Source organism: Tenebrio molitor, chromosome 1 (assembly GCF_963966145.1).
Source record: "Tenebrio molitor chromosome 1, icTenMoli1.1, whole genome shotgun sequence".
NCBI classification, from domain to species: Eukaryota; Metazoa; Arthropoda; class Insecta; order Coleoptera; family Tenebrionidae; genus Tenebrio; species Tenebrio molitor.
Genome location: NC_091046.1, coordinates 11,204,052 through 11,223,367, shown reverse-complemented (window position 1 = coordinate 11,223,367; position 19,316 = coordinate 11,204,052). Strand labels below are relative to the sequence as shown.

At 34.1% G+C, this 19,316-nt stretch overlaps 2 protein-coding genes across 3 annotated transcripts in view; both read left to right on the top strand.

Annotated features, from left to right (window-relative positions):
- The window catches only part of acj6 (abnormal chemosensory protein 6), a 61,710-nt gene extending 57,963 nt beyond the window's left edge, over nucleotides 1-3,747 (top strand). For both annotated transcript variants that reach the window (XM_069045638.1, XM_069045628.1), the window contains one exon: nucleotides 320-3,747. In XM_069045638.1, coding sequence (XP_068901739.1) covers nucleotides 320-1,072 — 753 coding nt within the window. In that variant the 3' untranslated portion in view covers nucleotides 1,073-3,747. The remainder of the gene's footprint in view (nucleotides 1-319) is intronic.
- Nucleotides 3,748-18,620: 14,873 nt separating this feature from the next.
- Nucleotides 18,621-19,064, top strand: LOC138141399 (uncharacterized). Its single transcript, XM_069062112.1, has one exon. It carries the CDS (start codon nucleotides 18,621-18,623, stop codon nucleotides 19,062-19,064), a length of 444 nt encoding a protein of 147 aa, XP_068918213.1.
- Nucleotides 19,065-19,316: the final 252 nt, after the last annotated feature.

The window sequence follows — 19,316 nt, the reverse complement described above, 5'->3', positions numbered from 1 at the left end:
CCAAAAAATGTCATCTATTTTAGACACTGGGAAGAAATTAGCGACTTAGCGAGTAATTAAAATTAAATTAATAAATGCTTGAATGTGCTGATACAGATAAAGTAAGAACAGAACAAACAGAACAAATTGAAAAAAAAAATGATGGGGATTCTAATAACATGCTATTTCTTACAAATACCTATTTATTAATAGTTATAAATATTTAATTTTTGTTGTTGAAAATTTGACGTTATTGTTGTGAGAAAGTTTGTACGAGTATTATTCACGTAAAATCCCACGATTTTGGGCAAGGTAATAGCGTTGACATTTATTTTTCCAGATGGGTCACATGGACGGTCTGGAAATGCTGGACCCCATATCAACGTCGTCGATGACGACCCTGACGCCCATGTCCGAAACATCAACCCACATGCACTCGTACGGCATGAATCATGTAATGAACCACCACCACCACGGCGGCCCCCTGTCGGGCCACAACGCCCCCGGCCACCACCCGGGCCACCACGGAGGCCACCCCGGCGCGCACCACCCCGCGATGGCCGCGGCGGCGGCGGCGGCGGCCGTCGCCGGACTCCACCCGGACGCCGACACCGACCCCCGCGAACTGGAGGCCTTCGCCGAGCGGTTCAAGCAGCGACGGATAAAGCTGGGGGTGACGCAGGCGGACGTGGGCAAGGCCCTTGCCAATCTGAAGTTGCCCGGCGTGGGGGCGCTCTCGCAGTCGACGATATGCCGGTTCGAGTCGCTCACGCTCTCCCACAACAACATGATCGCGCTCAAGCCCATCCTGCAGGCCTGGTTGGAGGAGGCCGAGGCGCAGGCCAAGAACAAGCGGCGGGACCCCGACGCCCCGAGCGTGCTCCCGGCCGGCGAGAAGAAGCGCAAGCGGACGTCGATAGCCGCCCCCGAGAAGAGGAGTCTGGAGGCGTACTTTGCGGTGCAGCCGAGGCCGTCGGGCGAGAAGATCGCCGCGATCGCGGAGAAACTCGACCTGAAGAAGAACGTGGTGAGGGTTTGGTTCTGCAATCAGAGGCAGAAGCAGAAGAGAATGAAGTTCGCGGCGCAACACTGACCGGATGTTAATTTCGGGTTTCCTGTGAATTAGTGAACATTCATTAACGGCTGAGTTGCGGACAGGAGAAATTGCTGGAATCCCTGCTTGTGTTCTCTCGGCAATATTCTAGCAAATACGCTCAAAGCACTGTACATATTAGGAGAACACTTCGTACCTTTACGGGCTTTTGGTTAAGGGACAGCATCAAAGATGTATACGGACTAAACCTCGAAAAATTACCAGATCCAAGTTGCAAAGTACATAAACCCGAATTCTTACCTCAACCCTCTTCACCTAAAAACTACTTTTACGCAAAAATACGCGTACACGGATATTCACCATTCTGACATCGAGTTGTTCACGTGGTGCATTACGAGTTGCGTTTCCTGTCGTTGTGGTCGGAAGTGCTTTCAAAATTTTTTACTCTAAATAGACCGAATCAGCCAAGGAAAATACTGATTGAAGGTAAAAACTTGTCGCTACAAAATTTTATTACTTTTTTATCTAAAGTCAACAAAGTGGTTAAATGTTCTAAAGTGTGGAGTTCTTCCTCGTTCAATTGTTGATGTAAAAAATAAGTGAAAAAAATCTAAATCTTAATTCAGCACAAAATTATTTACTAATAAAATTTAATAAGCAAAGTAGTGATTTAAATTTAGTTTTACTGTCTTCGCTTTCTTTCAAGTTAAATTAGTAAGAAAAAAAAAGACAAATTAAGTGTTTTGTTTTTCTTGAGACAAGGAACAAAAATGTTTGTTTGCTAATATTCAGGAGTCAAGAAACCTATAGTCGGCGCGGCGACTCAACAAACTGGCGTGATTTTCACGTGGTTTCCTATTGGTTAAAGGGCGCGCAGTAAGAAGTATGGTGCAGTTCAATGCAGGCAGCCGAAATTTCCATCCGTTCTTAAAATAGTAAGATTTAAATTTCCCGCACAATACTCAAATTTGACGAGGTAGGGTAAATCAGTCTTTTCATGACGTCGCCATGAACTATCTCGTGATTACTCCACTGGTTCGCCGCGCCAACTATAGCACGTGTGTGTTGCACACCATAGCCTTAAATGAAAATAGAATATTGTAAACTGATCGAAAATTGAATTAGTGAGTCAGGCATTTGAAATTTTCTGAAGAAAACATCCGTGCAGAATGTCCTCTAGAACAAGGAGCTTCAACAACAGTTGTCATTTAATTCGTTGTCAGAAAAAATTGTTGTTGGAAAAAATTGTGTTTATACAAAATAATTAAACCTTTTGTTTAAATAAATGACAGCTTCTAATATACGAAAAAAAGTGCTGAAGAAAAATGTTGTGCCAAAACCTTCAATTCCTTGCGTAAAGTTGCTAAAGAGTTAAAAAGGGGTAAATATTTTTAATTCTTGACGAAAACATACAAAATGTTCGATTGACAGGAGTATATTTTGTTCTAGTCAATATTGCAACACAACAGACAGGAAAAATTCGTATTGACCAATATTTTTTGCATACATTTAAGAGGTGTGTGTAAACCCAAGAAAAGGTGGAGTGATGGATATGTAAAGTACGTTTCCGCGTTAGAATTTTATATGTGACGACTCTATCACAGACTCGCTTTGTTGATCTTTAACTTCTTTTCATTTTGGATCGTTGTAATTTATAACATCAAGAATCTATTTTCTACGTTTGTAAAATAACCTTCGACTTTTCTAATTAACTGCTTGTAAAAGGCAAGTTAAAAATCTTTCTAAAATATGAATACGCTTCAGAGTACACAAGAAACTAGGATTTATTAAAGACAATATGTTCCCTTTGACGCTGTTCTGACCCGAAGCGCCTTTGTAACATACTTCATAGTACAATTTTTATACAAAGTTAATTCACGTCACTATCCTTTAGGTTCTAGAGACTAAGTCATTGTAAACTATAAATACTCTAGTCAGTTCGCAGAATATAGTCATTGTATAGTTCAATGGACCATAATAGCACAGAACAGTATTAAAAGAAATTTTATCAGTATTTTGGTCTCAAGTGATATTATTTGTTCGCGTACGAATTATTTGAAAGTGCAATATATATTTTAGGCAATATTATGTATATTTGATGCTGTGTAAATATTTTTGTTAAGTTAAATTTAATAGACTTTGTTCCAATGTAAGCAATAATATATAGACATTATTATACCCGCGCTCACTCTAACCACAGATTTACTGAAAAATCCTAATTACAGGGTAAAGAAAACATATCACAATTTACAACAAATTACCTATTACATATCAATGAAGAATGAAAGTCGTTTACTTTGGTCGTATTTATGTATAAATTTTTTATCAAGAAATCGTTTTCGATGCAAGCAATAATTGGAATAATGTTTGTAATTAATAGTTTTAATTTTAATTTTACATGATCCTTTCGACAATTTATATGTAAGTACGACTGCTTGCATTTTGTAAATAAAGAGACATCTGTAAATATAGTCCATTCCAAAGAGTGTTAGAAACTTTTTAAATATATATAAATATAATATAAAATTACATTCAAAGGTTTCGAAACAACTGAACAATTTTTAAATGATACTGTGAATAACCGCTTCCTATATAATTTTATTTTATCAATTGTATAAATATAGGCCTGAAATGGTGGAAGTTGTACTTTTTTATTGGTCCTGTTGTAAAAACTTTCTATAGTTGAGTCATGTAATAACAGTACAGTCAATAAATCTTGGTGTTACACTATAAGCTGTTTTTATTTCAGTTTAAATTTAAAACGACTCGATTTTGCAGTGTCACGAGTTTATCAAATCGGTGCAGTGGTTAACTCACTATACTCAGTTTTTATGAAGATAAAATTGAAATTCTTCACCTAAAAACGTCAACTGAAACTTATTAAACTGTTGTCAAATTTTTATGTTGAATTTATATTTTGAAAAATAAATTTAAAAGAAAATGATAATGATTTCTAAAAATCTCCTGCCACTGTGACCTAAAAAAAAATGATAAGGTTTCATGTTTCATCTCTGTGAAATCACTTCAGTTCGGTTCGGTAATCCCATGAATGATGCATTCGATTTATTACGAATTGAAAGCAATTTAGGGCATTTAGCTAATCACCGAAAAAAGGTCCGATGAGATAATTATTTACGAGTCCAGCCCACACATTAATTAAAAAATTAAGTTGAAATCGTTTCGTGAGCAGCATCGGCAATTCTCGACGTGCCCATAGCGTGAATTATGCAAATGCGAAACGAAGGGGATTAGGAAGAAAAATCGTTTTGTTTCGGCTTTATTTCATTTCCATTTAAAGGAATTGACAACAAAAAGTGACATCTGTAGATTGTATTATAGTGACGACGATGTACAACTGAACAATATCCGACAAGTTTTGAATATTCATTAACAAACGAAAAAGTATACATATGTTACATTTTTACTACTTTTTTAACAGAAAAATTAATGCAGGATTAAAAAAAATACAGTTCTATCTATAGTTGTTATTTCTGTAATTACTGAAGTATAAATATACAAAGTACGCGAAGTTGTATTAAGAAAATTAAACTTTCAAGAACTTTTTAGATTTTCTAATAATTTAAACAGGCTGAACATAATAAAGGAGAAAATCTTGAAAATAAATAAAGGTGATTTAAATGGCGTTCAGTTAATTTAGATGTTCATTTAAATCTTGTACTTATGCCATCTACGAGGAGAGTTCATCATTTTTGGATCTTTACGTAGGTAGGCAGAAACAAAAGGAAAAATTCAATTAATTTCTTAACATCGCCTAATACCCAGATTTAATGTAACGATGTTAAAGTTTTTTGATTCCCCATAGATATCTTCGATATCACTCATTGTCAAATTGGTGAATTCATCGCATCACAAGCGCCGGTCAGACCATAACCTACAATAATAATTTATAATTCTTCTCAAGGAACTCAGACATTTTACTTTGTAGTCAGATACTTTTCGTCATGACCATTATGTAGCAATCATACACTTTTCGGGACTTTGGTGGGACTAGATCGACTAGATCCTATATAGTTTGCAGCGATCTGCCTCAATTTTCGAGGCGCGGAATGCATTAAGTTTTCAATGGAATCGGACATAATTCAGATATTCGCTAAATACTTATAACAAGTCAATTCATTTGAAATAGGCAACCACACTTACAGATCCATGAATCCTATGTTCAGTAAAATAAAAAACTCACGGTATATCCATGCCATGGACAAGTCCACAACAGACCATAAGGGAAGCGCTTAAATTGGGCAATAATTTCGTTATTTCGCTTTTTTAGAGGCTTTTCTTTAATAGGGATAATTTAATTATTAAATATATCGTGCAAATAATAAATACATTATGACAAATACTTCAAATGACCTTACATTTGACTCGATCAAGCCGCCTGTGGACACTCTACTCCGCTCAGAAAAAAATACCACTTTCTATGGAGATACACAAAGGCGCGATTTTCGCCGCTTGAAGATAAAGAGTATTTTTGACATAATACATTTAGTATTATTCCTACGATAAAAACAGTTCAGACAAATTGTTTAGCTTATAAAATTTTCAACAAAACCTCATCTATAAAAATTTCTGTGCGATCAATCGTTTCTGGGATAGGAATTCTGGTCGGCTTACGATGCAAGAGTAAACTGAGCTTTAGTTACTCGTACAATGTCTGTTGAATTCGCAGTACCTACTATTGCATTTATTCATGAATTTTCAACATATGTTTTTCCGTATCTAAATACAGTTTTTACGTTTCGTTAAATGTGACCTGTAATATTACAATTTCTTAAAAATTACAAAAGTTATAACGATTTGAAATTAAATAACAAAATGAAAATTACTCACCTAATAATAATTGGGTCACTAATATGATGATATTTATGAAATTGTAATAGGTAGCTTTAAAGTCTTTCAATAACTAATAAAGATTTAGGTAAAAATATATTTCTGTTTGAAAAGACCATTATGACAGCATGGATATATTTTTCATTCTTATTTTTTTAAATTGTTGATGCAGTAATATTTAAATTTGTAGTCAACTGAGTTTGCCGAAAGAATCTTCCTTGGAAAATTTAACTCAATTATTTGTGAACATCCAAAGTTAACAATTGTTTATTTGCACTGTCTTTGGTTAGTTACAACTCTGAAAATAACTGAGATTAAAAGATGTCCAAAACGTTGGTCAATAACGTATCACACTCTTTGGATTCCTTTATGGAAATTATTTTGATCTCAATTTGAAGATTATCTAGTGATTGTTAAAAAATGTAAATTTTTCTTATTCATTTTATCATTTATCATTTCAAACCAGTACAACTTTTGCAACTTTTAAGCAATTCTACTTTTACATTGTAAAGATAATTCTATTTACGAGTAGATGAGGAAAATTGTCGAATAATTCCAATAGTAGTGCTAATTCAATGGACGCCGTGACTAAAGGCAAATTTACACCTTATGTGGTAAACAGATCTGCTTTTTAACAACATAAATCATTTATCGTACAGAAATGTTTATATCGAGTGTTCAAGTGAAATCCTGGGCTGGGAAGGCGTTGGAAACCGTCAATTGTTGTGATTTTTTAAAGCGTAGATTAATTGGAGCATGTTGACAGCTAACCTAAAATTTAGAGCCAAACATTTTTTTCTTTTTTTTCTTTCTTTGCAATGTTTTACATCAAAAATAGAATAACGTAACGATTCCTAATCTCGAAGCACATATCTAAGGGCACCCTTTGCTGAAAACAAACATGTTCAATTATGTTGCGATTAAACATAAACAAATGTCATTCGTGTCAAACGGCGGGAAATTCAAACTATACACTGTTCTAGACGGTTTAATTTTTCCAACACCTACTCAGCCCAGGATTTCATTTGAACGCGCGATATAAAATATGTTGTTCAACATTTAAAAAGCTGCAAACAGCTTTTACCGTAGGAAGAATTCTAAAATAAAAATACTCTTCTTTGCTTTTTCTCTTCTGTATAAAATCACCGGCGCTAGTGGGATAGATGGGCGAAGCAAATACAGGATGTCCCAAAAATGGCGTACTAACTACTTACTACCGTATCCGTTTAAATGTACACGAAAAAATATGGAAAAAATTTTTCAGACAAAAAAATTAATTATTATTATTTTTATTATTAACGGTAATACAATGTAAACAAAGATGTACTCGTACATCATTACCTTGCAGTGTTACCGTAATGGATTTAAAATATTTTTTTCGATTTCCAAAGCTTCTAAATTCACTATTGTGCAGGATTAGATATTGGTAGTGAGTAATCTTATACTTTGTGATAATATGTACGATTAGAGGTGGCTGTCATGACAATTTAATACATATATTTCAAAATAATTTTCCTGTTAAGTGCTACTTTCAAGGACCGCCAAATCAGCAATTAAGTCCAATAGAATTTTTTAAACATTTTCTGACGTTTACGGTAGTGCACCGTTAGTACGCCATTTTTGGGACACCTATATGTTTATGTACATACTGAAGTCTATAAAATCACCAAATACTTTTTCTCTACCGCACTTTGTAAGGTAATAGTATATTAAAACATGAGTTTTATAAAACTTATATTAAGACACGAGTCAGATTTGCAGCACGACTGTTTTATAAAACGATTTTTTTTGCTATTTTTTCTAATTTGCATATTACGAGTAAATACATGTTTTTTTACAAATAAAATCAAATTTGCTAATTTAGGGAATTTAGTTGGTGACATGGTGACACATTTATTTCATGGTTAACATTTAAAATAAAATTCTAAATTTGAATCTAGACTAAACATAATTGTAATTTTTCGCAAGTGAAATTGGAATTAAAGATGAATTATCCAGAAATGCAGCAAATAGCAGAGAATACCAGAGTCAATTTGCTGCCGGCAATGTGTGTTACCAACTGAAAATAGTTCCTAGATTTCGGATGTGTTATTGTGTTAATAGCTTATTAACGCATTCAAAACGAATGCGTTAACAGCTTTGTTAAAACAGCAAATTAGAAAAACTGCTTTAAACCTCCCAGACCACCAAATGAAAACATAAACGGTATCGCTCAAACTATTAGTGAAAATCGAAATTTAAATAATTTTGAATCTTTATTACAAAGAAACTAAATTTTTAAATTTCGTCCACTTCTTATTCACATCAGGAAATTGAAGCTAACGTATATCTACATATAGACGTATAACGGTTTTCATACTATGTAAATTCATTCTGGATTTTATTTTCTAAAGGAGGGCTTTTTCGAAAAATCGTTACTCAAATCGGCGAGTTGTATTACCGCTTAAAATATTCGCATTCATTTTCATAACACCCGACACATTTCACAGCAACATCACATTATTCTTTTCGTCTAATAAATTTTCTATTGTTAAAATTATCATTATTAATAATTTTGTTATCATTTGCGATTGATACGAAGACTAATAATAACATGTAAAAGTTAAAGTAAGATCGATGTCGCATCCAATTTAACTACACGAATAGTCCAGGTGCTGTCGTTTTTTAGACCCTGTCCTAATTTAATTTCAAATTAAATAATCAATTAGCTTGCGGCATCTAATCTGACACGCTAATTAACGAACGAACGAATGCACAAAGCCGCGAAGGTAAACGCTTGTCGACGGTCTCGTGACTAGGATGTTTGCGATCTGCCCCCATTAAAAAGATGCAGATTTCCTGGTCGACGAGGGAGGCGACATTGCAAGGGTGGCCATACGAAATTATGCACTTGACATAACGAGGCGGCCAACGTGAGCGTGAGTGGAATCAGGTGCGTGCGTGACACTGGTTCGCAGTCCATTATGTCCTAAATGCCACCCCTCGACTCGTATCTCTCTAATTTTACTTGTAGAAAAGTTCATCATTTCTTACCAAAGTCGTGCGATTAATAATTAACAAGCCCGAGCAGTCCATAGAGAAATTATTTTTTCACCAATCGATAGCGAGAGGGTGGGTGTTTAGTTTTGTGTTGAAATATTCAACGAGGTATTAATCTGTATGTTAAAGAATCAGATCGATATATTTGCCATAAGTCTCTCGTGATATTAGGCTGCTTCCTCCGGTAAACTGGAGTGCCAGAGTTTCCGGGCACTACTTCCTGTCCGGAAGCGCAGGTGTCCCCCCTTAAGCAAACACGCCATATATCAAACCCCCCACGCCAACTTATGCCGATATGACAGGCTTTACCTCCACAACGTACGCACGAAAATGCTAACCACATTAAACCGGAAAATCCACCGTAATTATTTTGTCAAGAGCTTATGTGAAATAAACACTTGTACTTTTGACAGCTGTGTTTAGGAGTTAATAATTATACGGAAAACTCAAACGGTACCGTCTCATTCCTGCGGCAGAAAAATAAAGATCCTGATACATAATTAGCGTGTCTTAATACGTGTTATTATAACTCCATTTGCATAACGCAACGCACGAATAAATTCTAATGAAAAGACAAACATGATATGTAATTATTACTACACGAGTATTGCACCAAGCTTTGAAGAAACAAATGTCACTGAATTAATTATGACCGTTTCTACTTTAACTGAAACTACGTATTATCGCTGTCCGTCTTAGCCACTACATACCAATTGCAATTTTTGAATTATGCATTTCGATCCAACAATTATCCTTTTGTAATTGTTAACTAAAGTTTAACTATACTTTAAGGCGAAATTTGTTCAAAATATGACCGCTCCCACCAAATTTGAAAAATTGAAAGTTGTTTTATCAGATTGCTACCAAATTGAATTACACCCTATGATAAGCAAATGACAGTTATAATATAATCAATGCATTGGATTCCATTTATTTTTTTTTAAGTAAATAGTCACATGTTTTTGTAAATTATAATTTTATTTAACCAACCAAACCTCCAAAAACGATCCAATTCCAGAAGCTAATATTTAATATATTTAGGAAAATTCTGCAGAATCTCAATTCAACATTAGCACAACACTAAAAAATCTTAAAAGTATCATATCAAAGGGAATTATCTGATTATTGTAAAGAGCTTAAAAAAGTTTGTGGTTAAGTCACAAGTGCCTAACGTAGTTCCCTTAGCTGTCAAACCAAATGTCATTTACTGAGCAAGCAAGCAGTGATGTGATTTTTTTTTCAAATAACAGTTCATTTTAATGTTCTTAATTAATTACATAATCATTTAAATAAATGATGATCAAAATGATGTATATCTATACGAGAATATCTGAAAAAATGTCAAAGCATACCAGCTAAAAAGATGACATGGGTTTGTAAAAGAGTTTCTCTCTCTTTCACGACCTACTTAACCACATTTCCTTAATTAAAGGACTTTTTATTTTCAACGCGCCTGGGTCATTATAAATGATTGTCCCCTTGTAATAGGCTTTGGTGACGTAGTTGAATGTGCCGCAAGCATCATAAATAAAACTAGTATCGCCGATAGATGGCGCTACTGGCGGTAGCGGAAATCTGTCTACTAGTTTGTTTAACGGTGCGAGGCTGGCGGCACATCCAAAACTTGTGTGGATTTTTAACGCCAACTGCGATGGGACAATCATTTATAATGACCCTGCATTACTTTGCATTTATTGCAATACAGTATTATTGAAATCAATTATTTTGATAAAAAAGTCGCCCATTTTCGTCTATTTACTTTCAGAACTTGTGGAAACGTTGGCTGAAAGTCAACCAGTACATTAAGAAAATGATTTCAAGAAAGATATTTATCTTAAAACAGGTGTAGAATACTGATGTCCCATAGAACAAGTTTTTCTTTTCGCTAAATAATCAAATTAGAAGATGACTGGAAGAAGGTCATATTTACAGATTAATTTAAATTTCAATTGTTTAGCTTTAAGCAATACAAATATGAACGCCAACCAAAGGGTGAACGAATGAAAGGAATTTAAAATATTGGAACTATAAATCACGTGGAGAATTTTTCACAATTTGGAAAAAATAGAGATCCATACAAGAACTATAAAACAAAATAATTCAAAAATTTGTGTTAAACTTTCAATTTTACTTTTGTTAAAATTGGATAACTTATATTTTTTTTAAATCTATGAGAAATTTAAAAAAAGGTACCTAAATGAAAAACAAATAATTACGCATTTTCTAGATTTGTGATACATACTACACTCTATTAGGTAATGCATGAAGTTTGAAGTACATAATATTTTTCTTTAACAATACAAAAATTTCCGATAATAATGAGGAATTTGGAAAAGTAAAGGAATTTCTTTGATTTTGAATCGCCTGATTCCGCAATAAATCGGTTTCCGATGACATTAATGAAATCGATGGCTTTTTTGCACCAAAGGCCTAAGGTTTCAAAGGTTAAACCTTTAAATATGTAATTTGACGAAATAATTGAACTATATTTGCTATGCAAGCCATTTCAGCGGCAAAACCTGAAACTTCAGATGTTTTGAAAACGTAACTGTCTGCAAGTGTATCTACAACAGTAACGTCCCAAACTAAAGGTTGACCTTTAATCCATGGTACTAAAGTCACCCCATTTGGGCGTTTTCCATCATCCCGAGTCAGTCCGTTTGGTTCTAAAGTTGAATTAACATGAATAGAAATCAAAGACCGGTTGACAATAGAATTAATTTCAGTGTGTCTGGAACAACTTAGACCGTGGATGCCGATTTCGTCAACTTTCGCTTTGCATTTGCAAATATGAGGTGTACAAAGATTATAACCCAATCTTAAACCAATACAAACTTGGAAGGAAGTGTTATCTAAGAGAGTACCAATATTAGGAGAACGTATTGCATGTAACCAAGATCCTGATTCTCTGCATTGCAAAATGCAAAGCCTTAAAACGAGCCAAGTCTCTAGGTGAATTAAAGATTAAGTCATTGGCAATTATTCGTTTTATATTGATATTATCCCAGTTCATCTGAGATTGTGGAATGGTTCATCATAATGGTAAATAATAAGCTCATTATCCTTTCAATTTAGTACCTAATAGAGAAACAACTTTTTAGCACTATGAATTGAAGATAAGAAAGCAAGGAGGCAAATAGCGGAAATGCGGCGAATTCCCAATCTACCAAATCTAATCGGTGAAGTGGACTGACACCATTGTATATCAGTTAAACGTAAATTAAGTATTGTTTCTTTCTTCTAAAGAAGACTTTAAAGAAGAGTCAATTGAATTAACATAATTAGAAAATTTCCAAAATTGAGTTGTTCTTAATAAAAAATAAAATTTTGGTATGAAAAGACAGTTTTTGATTAAAGTTTATACTTATACTTATACCGTGTCTGCTGAGAAGTTCAGCTTTGTGTAAAAGATTTTTTCTAGTGTAATGATAGTTTTTTCAATAGTAAAAGAGATAAACTTCCTCGGTTACAAATTTTAATACCTACCTGGTGCTAAATTTTGAAATTTCTTTATGACTTTTAAATATTTGTCTCCAGAACAGCAAAAGATCTCGCATTTCTTAAAGTTTAATTCAAGACCAGTTTTCCTGGATAAATTGATAACTGTCTTAAAGTCGGACAAAACTACTTCTGGGTAATCAACTAAGATTCCATCATCTAAGTGACACACTCAAAAATAATCTTTAATCATTGAGTTTAAAAGAAATTTTAGTATATAAACTTGAAAATGTGGATTTTGTCACTTTAACTTTGTATTTTTTTAATTGTGTGGGATTTTTGTTAAAAGCATTATGTTCCACTTATACTTTTAGTAAGACGTACTTTGACTTTTTAATTTTTTCCGTTAAACGTTGTTTTTCATTTTCTTCACTTAAATTGTACGTTCTACAAATTAAAATAATTTCTATCATAAATGATGCAACATCAATTCTTAAATTTGGGTGAGGTTAGACCACTAATGCCAGTTACGTGCTTCCACACACAGCGTTATCTGAAATTACCAAAATTGTGATTCTCATAAATACACCTGATACGACTTGTGATTATTTATTTATCGTATTCATAGTATTAATAACCAAAATTCTGTTGCTTTGTGTGAAAGATAGATATCACATTTCTTTTTAACAGCCCTTACAACAAATCATTAAAGCATTGAGCTGCTGTATTAACTGCAGGGGTGCCGCCGTATCAAAGCCGGCATCAAATATCAATATGCCATTTAGAAGTTAATGTTATTACAACATGTATTACATAACTGAAAAAAAATATGTAAAATTCAATTTAGAACCAATTTATGCTGTTTAAAATTTAATAAACTTAAAATTTCACTACCAGGTCACCAGGCTTGGACGAATAAATTGCTGTTGCAGATGGGGTAATAAAAATCTTTGTTATCTTAAATGCCAAGACTTTTTCTTCAACAATCAAACATAGTATCCGTCCATTACTTTTGTACTTTTGTTACTTGTGTTGTTACTAATTAATTTTCCTTGATTTCTCAATATAACTTATGTGACTAATATCATTTTAAAATTTTTACTTGTAAGCAACGGTTCGAATAGCGGGCAGTTTCCATAAAAAAAAATATGGAAGAATTTCACGGTTTTACCGTGATACAAAGGTAAAAATTTCTTCTTAAACTAATCCAGGATTATTCGTTTTATATACCTATCGCATCATAGATAATAATTAATTATGCAATAAAAATTGTTTAAGGCCTTAATTTCTGATTATTTTGTGATAGATAGCTTAAAGCTTTCCGATATTATTTTTTAAATTGAACCCTAACCGATCGAGAATTTAAAATTCAGAACAGCAACTGTCACTGAAGCATTTTACCGTTTATACGGCATAAACACAAAAGTGTTCTTTTTAGAGCGGAAAAATTCAGATCCGACACAAAAGAAGCCCTCGCTTGTCGACCGAGGCTGTCATGAATGGAACACAGAACCCCAGGAATGTAAAGATAAGTGCCCCTTTTAAAAGTATTCATGCGTACGATATACATATGGTTGTATAAACATTGGCGGTAGCAGTCGTCCGTCGGCCGCCTTCGAGCGCCAAGAGAAGCTATTGTGGAGAACAGTCTCTCCGGGCCGTCTGTCACATTGAAAGCGATACATGGGGGATTCCCTTTTATATAGACAAATTATATACAAATATGAACTGCTGATTAGAATGCCTTTTATCCGAAAGGGGCGAGTAGACCGCATTGTGCTCTCCACTTCATAATTTCTGCGCTCGTTGCGAGCTTGGACACATTTTTGTTTCGTTAAACGCGTCCACTTCATTAATTTGTGCAAATCATCGCAAAGTTCACCGTTCGGCAACAATCCTAGATTTTCTTAAACCACCCAAAAAGAGAATCGTGCTATTTTATAAGTTATGAAATAATCAGAGATTTCGTATACATAGATGCATTTCAGATAAAATCTCAGCTTTGTGGATTAGTAGTGCATCACCTGGCAAAATTAGTTAGGTCTGATCGTCGTTGCATAATGGAAAATATCAGTATTGGAAAAAAATCCGGTGATTGTTGATAGAACAGCTCCGAGAGACCACTTGTGACAGTTTGATGGGCAGAACAGAGCAGAACATTGCATGGCAGGCCGTAGCCGTAGCTGCATTTATTATGCATTTGCGGGTCCCGGACTCAATCACGGTTAGGTCCGTTGACGGATGCCCCCGATAGACTGTGAGTTCACTACCCACAAGCCAAAAATAGGCACATAACCTTTGCACCTACACTCCAACTAAGCTAAATCTCATATTTCGGATGAAAATACAGTTTTTATGAAAATTCTGTTCACAAAGACACTATACTTAATTATTTGAAATGAAATATTTAAAAAAAAAAAAATGTTGAAAACGCAAGAGTTTGAAATGAATTTTCAAGTTTTTTCTTTAAACCGTAGCAGAGATAATTATTGTTGGCTAAAGAATAAAATTAAATATTTTTTGTGCAACCGTACGCGAAACGAGCACTTTGCGTACGTAAAACGTTTAACGACGGCCGTTAAAGTAAACGTAATTTTAATATTTGATAAATTTTGATATTTGAAATAAATTCAGAAATAAACCTTATGCGATTTGTCCTGTAGCAATGTATATGTAGATATGTATTGACAGTGAAGTAAATTTTGCTTGTTCGTTTTATAATATGTAATTACAAATTTTCGGTTGCCCAAAAAATGTTATGAACACCTTGACCGCGAAATCCTTTCACATCCTCGAGATTGTGCTGCCTCGGCCGCTAGCGGCCTCGGCGACAATTTTTCTCTCATTATTATTTGAAAGTAATTTCCCAAAATGATTAATATATGCTTAACTGGTTGGAAGCAGATTTAAATTTGTAAATAAATTGTATTTTGAATTCATTTAATTACATTTATCTCTTTGAAACTCCTGCATAATTTAATGTGTGCTTACTTAACCAAACTGCACAGGGTTGCAATGAATTCTTAATTTACTGAAACTAATAAAATGCATCGTACCTATTTATTTATTAACTAAAATTCCCACTAAAAGGGTCAGATAAAATTGTTACGTTTACAAATACTTACACAATAAAACACGTCCATACTATTCACATTTTAAGTATGAAAAATCAAGAACCTCCTTATAAATGCAATGAACAGAAGGAAAAACGTAATCTAATTTGGAACACAAAATTGATATATTTCTTAACGACCAGAATGCGATAAAAATAACAATAATATTTGCTTCAAAGACAACATGTCCGGTGAATAAAAAGTGTCAATAATAATTGATAAAGAGTGAAGATCAATCACTAATTGAATTATTAAAGTGCATTCATTAACTTGCTGTTAACATAAATATTATTAATGTAATCAAGGTGTTCTTTGAAAGGATGGTCTGTTAGACGTATCAACTAAAACTCAATTTATTTGTGATGGGTTTTTAATTTTTTCTTAATAGATGTGAAGACAATTTTCCATGCTAATGGAAGAAGAGACTTAATAGCGATTTAATGCGGCACAAACACATTGTTTTCACGATAAATTTTCAGAAAAAATCATGAGAAGTTGTTGTTTATTTTAAAATGTATTCGCTAACAGAAAGTTGCCAGATATTAAAATTGGTTTTATCTCGTCACCAGATAAAATAGAATGTATTAATAGAAGCGGTTCGTTTCAACTTTAAAATAATTGGTTGTTGTCGGATTGCTTATCCCGACGATATCATATCGATTACTTTGATGTCGTTTAAACATTATTTTAAAATGCAGGGAGTTCGCGCTAGCTTTCCGGGCTTTAAAACAGAGAAATAAAAAAGTCGGTGTGAGTTGCAGTCCGGTAGAATGACAGCCGAGCTGTCACTGTCATGGCGGCCAAACAAATCACATAGGAGCATCGAAAAACCATTTCAGGTCCGTGTCTACTCATTTAGCCCATCATTCGTCCCTAGCAGCCTGTTAGAATGTGCTTCGCAGATCAAATATTTACTACTTTCGAAATATACCTTATCGCTAAACTGTCTTCCGCTAAGTTGTAATGAACATTAGCTCATCGCACAGGTATAATGTGAAATGCCTGTTAGTGTGACCCGACCCTTATAAACGTCATATTCGTGCGACTTAAATATTTATGCGAAGTTTTTACAACACGAACTTCTCATCTGCATAATATTTTGTAAAAAATCACCTAAACTAATTCAGTTATTGCTACAATTAACTAAGAAAATGTTTAGCTCCTTGATACAAGATAGTTACCACCTAAATAGAATAACCAACACATTCAAAATTGTTATAATGCCATGTCTTTTTTCGTGTACAATTACGGCCAGGGAATTTCCATTGGGTTGAGATGTAAAGCGACCCTTACGTATTCGTAACCTCACTTTCTGCTATTACAAGACTTGTCATTTTGATGCTGGCTGATTTACAAGAAAACGCGATTCCTCATTTCGTGCAATCTTTATTGAAATAAGGTATTGGTAGCATGTTCGCAACTATTTGAATGAAGTATAACATTGAAAAATTTTTGGATGTCAATTTCAAAAATCAATCATAATGACAATAAAGCATGGACTACATCCATTTTTTTTAATTAACATGAAAGTGACGGCCAAATTCCGTGGCCGCAATTGTAAAGCGAACTTTATATTTTTTATTTTTCACTTTCGTATAATTGCATGATAACTCCTAGGATACTAAATACGTAAACATGTCCATAATAACCAGAGAATAATACAGGGCGTAATAAGAATAAGCGGGCGTAATGAATTCATAACGCCCTCATCAATTCATAATTGCCGAGATGCCAATTTTTTTTTTAAAGAACACGTATAGTGAAAAATAAAATCTTGTATGCACCACGGCGTCACCGAATGATTACGCCCATCGAACGATATCCATCTCTCGGGCTAAAGCCCTCGAGCTGGATTCATCGTTCTCCGGGCGTCATCATCGTTGTAACGCGCTTGGTACATAAATAGCTATTCAAGCCTTGCACTGAAATAATTACTCATTCAAAAAAATATTTGACTGTAATTAAAATCTAACAAAACCTTAATATATTAACCAATAACAGAAAATAATTTCACATTTTTTGCATGTCTTGATGAATGCTGGGACCCCTAACCCTGCTATTCTAGTAAAGATAATATCCAAAATCTTTTGATGGATCTGGCCTGTGTGGTACATTTGGAGTTGTATTTTTTTGTATTTATCAAAAAATCTGTATTTTAGATCTATAGTTCATCGATAACCCGAAACTTGTTCCTTTCCACTTGCTCCGTATTGATAAATTCTTTAACAAGTGGTTCGTCTTTATAAGTCATAAATTCGTACTTGTCTTGATTTAGTTTTTTATAAAGCTGATGCGCGTTTCGACAGCAAAATTATCTTCATCTAAGAAAAAGCTCTTAAAATGAAATTCCATTTAAAAATATTTCATTGATTATTTCCTTCATGTGTTTAGCGACCAATTGCGTGACAAATATTGACCAATCAAAACGAGAAAACAAAAAATAACCCGATAAAATTTCTCTAAAATGCACACTGTGCAATAATAATTTGATAAAAAATGTCGGTACCTGATTTTTTTTTAATAAATATTTTGAATAAAAAGGAAATAATGCGTTTGGTTTCATTCTATTCAGGAAATAATCAGCCGTATACCCCTCGTGCAAAATGTTAATATCGGCAAACTTTTTTGCTAATGAACTCAAACATCCATAAATTATTCGGTCAGAAGACCCATTATTATCAAATAAAAGTCCTCGACTTCGTCTCGTGCTCTTATTTGCGAATAATTGGTCTACTGACCTCATTTATGGATGGTTTCGTTCATTAGCAAAAAATTTTCCGATAAAAAATTTTACACTTGGGATATAATATGTGAGAATATTTTGTTTTTTAAACAATCAATTTCAAAAACTGAAGTTTTAACTAGTGTAGACATGTATTTAAAGACAATCAAATAAATATATACAAAATGCGGTTCCTGTATTACCGACGGAGTGAGCAACACGTGGTAAAAAGTGAGCTAAAGAGAGTGAAGCGGAAAAGAAGATAAAGTCAGAAAAAATTAGAGAGACCAACGACAAAGGAGAGGGGAATTTATCGAAGCAAGGTAGGATGATGGTTGAACGGTGTGGGGAGGAAGAAAACACCCAAAAGAAGAGAAGTGTTAAACAAACGGAAAACAGCGACATCTAGGAGGTAAAGAGCAAGCCTATGAGCGAGGGAGGCAGAAACCGTTCTTTTAGCCAAGGAAGGGTGGAGGCGTCCCAGAAAGACAAGAAAAAAAGGAAAAGAACTGGAAAAGGAAAAACAGGAAAACAAGAAGAGGAGGAGGAGGAGGAAGTATTTGGGGCAAGTAAAAAATCCGCAAGGTCACCGGAAGTGGAGAAAAAATCAGGCAGGGAAATGGAAAAAATATTGGAAAAGCTGGAGGAAGTGAAAAGGGAAATTACAGAGGAAATAAAGGAGCTGAGAAAAGAGAATCAAGAAGTCAAGAGAGAAATAGAACAACTAAGGGAAGAATTTTGCGGTGAAATGAGAGAGAGGGAGGAAAAGGAACGGGGAGAAATACTGAGCGAAGACGGAAGAGAGATAGGGTGGATGAAAGAGGTATGGAAGAGGAGGGAAAGGATAGAGAAGGAGAGGGGTGGGGAATAGAAAGAAAAATGTGTTATGTTAATTTAAAAAAAAAATTTTTTGGAATTGTAAGTTTTATTTAGAAATTGTGTAAGGTATAGGAATCCTTTAAAGCCCGTAGGGCAAAATAAAGTAAAGTAGTAGTATATACAAAATGCTCGAAATGTTAGAAAAGTTTGTTAATTTGACATACTTATCTGAATCTGTAAATCGAATATTCCAGTATAAAACTTAAAATATGTTGTTAACGTAACAAAAAAAAAATCAGAAACA

Coding starts and splice junctions, on each gene's coding strand:
- LOC138141399 (XM_069062112.1), top strand. CDS start 18,621: ATGAGCGAGGGAGGCAGAAACCGTTCTTTTAGCCAAGGAAGGGTGGAG.